The sequence below is a fragment of the Pisolithus orientalis genome (genome assembly GCF_024613125.1).
Source record: "Pisolithus orientalis strain OTSU chromosome Unknown F5J12scaffold_50, whole genome shotgun sequence".
Taxonomy (NCBI): domain Eukaryota; kingdom Fungi; phylum Basidiomycota; class Agaricomycetes; order Boletales; family Pisolithaceae; genus Pisolithus; species Pisolithus orientalis.
The window spans coordinates 191,936-196,742 of NW_026260831.1; the positions used below are offsets into that span (position 1 = coordinate 191,936).

At 44.7% G+C, this 4,807-nt stretch overlaps 1 protein-coding gene across 1 annotated transcript; it reads right to left on the minus strand.

Annotated features, from left to right (window-relative positions):
* Positions 1-3,215: 3,215 nt before the first annotated feature.
* Positions 3,216-4,594, minus strand: F5J12DRAFT_786172 (uncharacterized protein; the record flags this gene model as incomplete). The annotated part of the gene is made up of 7 exons (XM_051743381.1): positions 3,216-3,314; positions 3,464-3,574; positions 3,626-3,807; positions 3,999-4,164; positions 4,213-4,361; positions 4,408-4,423; positions 4,514-4,594. 7 exons carry the CDS (start codon positions 4,592-4,594, stop codon positions 3,216-3,218), a joined length of 804 nt encoding a protein of 267 aa, XP_051595698.1.
* Positions 4,595-4,807: the final 213 nt, after the last annotated feature.

The following is a 4,807-nucleotide window of genomic DNA, read 5'->3' on the forward strand; positions in this document are numbered from 1 at the left end:
TTCCCACTGTAACTTGTATTTGCAGCAAACCCTGATCTGCACTCAGGGAGTGAGTACACAACTGAACTATGGGACCACTCAGAATACACAGATGAAGATGGATTGGAGAGCATTCCTTTCACTGACCACCCAACTGAGGAGGGGTCAATGAGCAGAAAACAAGGCAGAAAGCTGAAATCTGCCCTGAAGCGCACACACAAGGCAAGTTCAGTCATGTTGAATCAGCTGTTATGGCTAACAAGTTTGTGCTGTATGTTAAGCAGGATCTGTCAGAATCAAGTGGGCCAGACATAAATCAATGTCAACCTGGGGCCAAATACTCATCCAAGTCCAACAATAATGGATCTGTGACCACCAATGCAGCATCCATGAATGTAAAACAGGGTGTCCCTGGGAGCACCTGGAAGTCACCTTGTGTCAGAAAGGCCCCTGCATGGCCAGATGCAGATGTTCCATCTCCTGACGCAAAGAGATTGTGCAAGCAAACAGGCAGCAATCAGAAGCAGAAGTAGTTGTTAAATCCCTCAAACAGTCAGAGTGGAAACCTTTTTTGGAACTTGTGTATGGTCTATAGAGGGCTTAGCCTAGTGTGACACATTAGAATACAAGTGTATGGCATGTATGGTAGCTCATGACACCATGGTGGTTGTGAGAGGCATCTTTGATATCAGAGAGAGGGATAGTTAAGTGGGACAGTTGAGCAGGACAATTGAGTGGAGAGCTGAGCAGGACAGGTCTACATATTGGCCATGTGGAAGTGACTGGTAGCTATCTATGTAGGGAGATATTGCTGCTCATCTCCCATGTATTGCTGTTACCCAAAATTTGGCTCCATCTGCCATTGTCCAACCTTGCTTCCCACAGTGTGAATGATATTCTTGCCATTGTTCCTACAAGTTTAAATCTTGATTGATCATCAACCTATCAGTGAACCCATCATCATTGAATATGTCTACCAAACAGTCCCACCAAGTTCATTTCTGTTGTCAAGGTGAGGTTGTCTTCATTGTTGGATCCAGTGACCTAAGCCATCCACAGCTAATGTAAGACCAATCAAGCCAAGGCAATCTAGCTCCAGCATGAAGCAGTCCAAAAATCCAGAGGAGAGGCTAGTACCACTGCATGAGTTGTGAGAGCCAACCCCTCCACCAATTGTCTCAAGTGGAAGGGCAGATATGGTGGGGTCAAACATGGATATTGCAGCTGGTGAGTGAACATGATTTCTCTCCAAGTTCAACAACAAATGTTCTTTTGCTGTAGATTCATGCGAAAGCTTGGTGGATCAGTTCCTGCAGGAAAGGGAGCCAACCACTCTGGCAGAGGGCAGAATCATGGCTGGTGAGTTGGCACAATTGCCCTTCAAGCTAACAAACAAACAAATTTTCTAGTAATAGATCCACACAACAACTTGATGAATCAGTTCCTGAATGAATGGGAACCAACTGCTCCCCCAGTGGATGGTATGAATGTGGATCTACTCAAGCAATTGCTGAATGTGCAGGAACCAACAGCACCACCAGTCACACACAAGAAATTAAACAGGATGGATGGGTCTTCAACACCTGCACAAGATGTTATTATGCAGGTCGATTTTCTGGCAGACTTGCAGAATGTGTGGGAACTGTCTCCTCTGCCCATCACCCATGAATCATCAAATCTGAGGGACCAATCTCCCCTGACCTGATTCTCTGACTAACCTGCTTGCTCAATTGCAGGATATGAGGGAACCAATGCCTCCCCTGCTTGTTTCAAATGTACCTGTCAAATCTTTTGACTTGGCAGCAGATGAGGACAATGGTGCAAACTGTTTGAGTTTTGGCATGCCCAAATGATCAGAGATGAAGGATCTTTTCAAAGAAATATGCAATGGTGAGCATTTATTTGGTTCTATTCATGTGATTGGTGATATCCATTGATTATGTAGGTGAACTTCCATCCACATAGCAATCTCTTCAAATGGAACAATGGGGATTGGCACCTGTTCCACATTGTGATCAAGGTATGGGCATGAGCTTAATCTGATACACCATTGACATTGATAATTTTAGTCCTGCATGCCTTACATGCCACAGTATCTTGCTACCACAGAAACACCACTCCCAGCAACATGCCATTCAATCCCACCCTTGATAGGCACCTTGTGCAGGCTGCAAATGCCATTGTGAGAGAATTGGGCACAACTGCAAGGGACCAGTATGGTGCAGCCTCTCAGGGCCTTCAACTCATCAATATGCTTGGTTTGATGGAAGTCATTCATTATCCACATTCTGCCTTTGAAAATTGTCCTGAGCCATTCATCACCAGCCAATCACACCCATCTCACCAGTCTGTGGTAGAGATGGGTATCCTCTACTTGGCATGCTGGATCAAGGTGGCCTCTGTACACCTGAAGCAGACTGCCAATATTGTGGGATGGCCCACAAATTGGTTTGCAAACCTAGCAATGGACTTGGTAGGTTTTACATCAATTTTTCACAATGTGGGACTGATACTCAATTCCTTCAGAATCAGCTTAATAGCTTGATTCTGGTGACATTGTTGCATGCCAGTTATACTCCTCCCCTCCCAGCATGCTACCATGTGTACCTCAGACACCAAGATGATGAGGTTAGCTTCTGTGATCAAATGCAGCTAATTCTCCTTAGCACATTTTGCATAATTGACAATATCAGTGCCATTGTCCCACATTGGACCCCACATGCAGCTGATCCCAATTCTGGCTTTGCATTCCCTTGGTGGCTATATTGTTCCAAGGAATACACAGCAGATTCCCAAAGATTGCAAGGCAAGGGATTGTTTTCTGTGGCCTGGGATTTTTTTAAGGTATGCCACTTATTCTTGTCACTGCAAATAGTTGATGATGGCCCAGGGGTTATGGCCATTGCCTGAGGTGCCAATTGCAAACTGTCTTGATGGCCATATCAAGGAGCAGGTAAACTACTGCATCAAAAATATTTGGAAATATGCTGATGTTGTCAATGGTTGGGGTTGACAAATCAACCATTTCTATGCTAGGTGGTGGGCATTGCACAGGTTGTTGGGCATGCTGCTTCAATAGTTTACATGTTTTTGACTGTGGAGTTGGTTGCATATATATTGCTGTGAATGTTGATCATTTATGAGATACTGCCCATTCACATGATGTCTGACAATCTGCCCATCTGCATGATGGCCTGAGTAGATTTACTTTTGTTGCAGTTTATGATGCACACCCTTTAGCTCTGAGTACCCACCCAATCTATGATGTTGAAGGACCTGCCCATTTGCAAAATCTTGGCAACACCACCTGTCCAAAGTTTGAGAGCCAGAATATCCTAATAAAATATGAGATCCACATCACCTACTAAATCTTACATTAAATTTTGCAGCTTCAAATCAACAGTTCTCCAATTGCAACTGGTCTAGGTAGTAGGTCGTCCATCCACAGTGATTGACACATGGGAATGTGCACCAACTGATGTACATTGGCATGCATGTAGTACACCAGGCATGCTCTGTCACCATCTACAGCTCCCACCCCATGCTCCAATGCTGAACCTGAAAATGCAATGATTGTCCCTGGGTTGTAGTGCAGCTGCAGATTCAATGTTGGAATGACAAAGTCCAAGGGTGGGTAGTCACCTACCATTACCAGCATGTCATACCATGGATCCTGTCCATTGATATCCCTGTGGTAACAAGTTGCCTGATTCACCATCATGGACATGCTGCTATACATGGAGCTCCATATCAGCAGTATGGAGCTCATATCTGAATCTGCCCACTGTTCCACCTGTTTGCCAAGGAAGATCAATGCTTCCCTGCCATCTGCATACATTCATGGATGGATGACATGCAGGATTGCAGATAACAGGGCATTGGTGTCAGACATTTGGTCAACCCATTCCCTTATAGAAGTGTTTTCCATCCTGGATTTGAGCAGCTGTGAGGCTTCTGGGAAGCCATTTTGGGGCATCAAGACAGATGAGCACTTTATTCACAAGGCAAGAAATGATCACCCACCCCATGACCCTGTTGAAACCATGTGGGTGACAGGTTGATGGTGCCTTTCAACTCAGCATTATTGCAGAAATATGACCTGTCTGTCTGCCATGCCTGTGGGGAAGCCTTTATGCTCTCCCACAGTGGTTCCCTCAGAAGATGAAGGCAGTTCCATATGTTGGCCTGCCATTCCATTAAGTCAGTAGAATACAAGATTCTGCATTTCCTTACCCTTCTTTTTGGGCTGAGAGTGTCCAGCAAATACCATATGCAGATGGTGTTTGAGTTGGTAACCAGAATGGATGGCTCAGTCACTTCTGTGTATCTCTCAGCAGGTTCTGCATTGCAGGTTTTTCCACCCTGATTTTTCCCAACATTGACTGTGGAAAGATGAAAACTTCCATCACACCATTATGATGGACTTACTTGGGCAACAATAGGCCTGTGAGATTACTGATGATATGTGATCCACTTCACATAATACCAGAAATGGAATTGATATATCTGGAAGGGCACAAGGTCTGTTGAATACCTCCTCTTGAAATCTGGCTTTCATGTATGATGCAATGCAGTCTATTAGTTCCATTTGCCATCCATGGGGGGTTTTAGACATGTCTTGCATAGTATTCATGCTTGGGGTGGATGAGGTCAGAGTTGTATAGCAGGCAAGCCGCTTGCAGCTTGTTGGAAAATTATGGCATGTTGGGATGCTTGCCTCAATATTTTACTGTGATCTGATCAATATGTTGTGATGCTATACATGCTATTGGTGTTGGGCCCATCTTATGTTGCAACAGGGGTGGATCTTACTAGATGGACCTGTCCT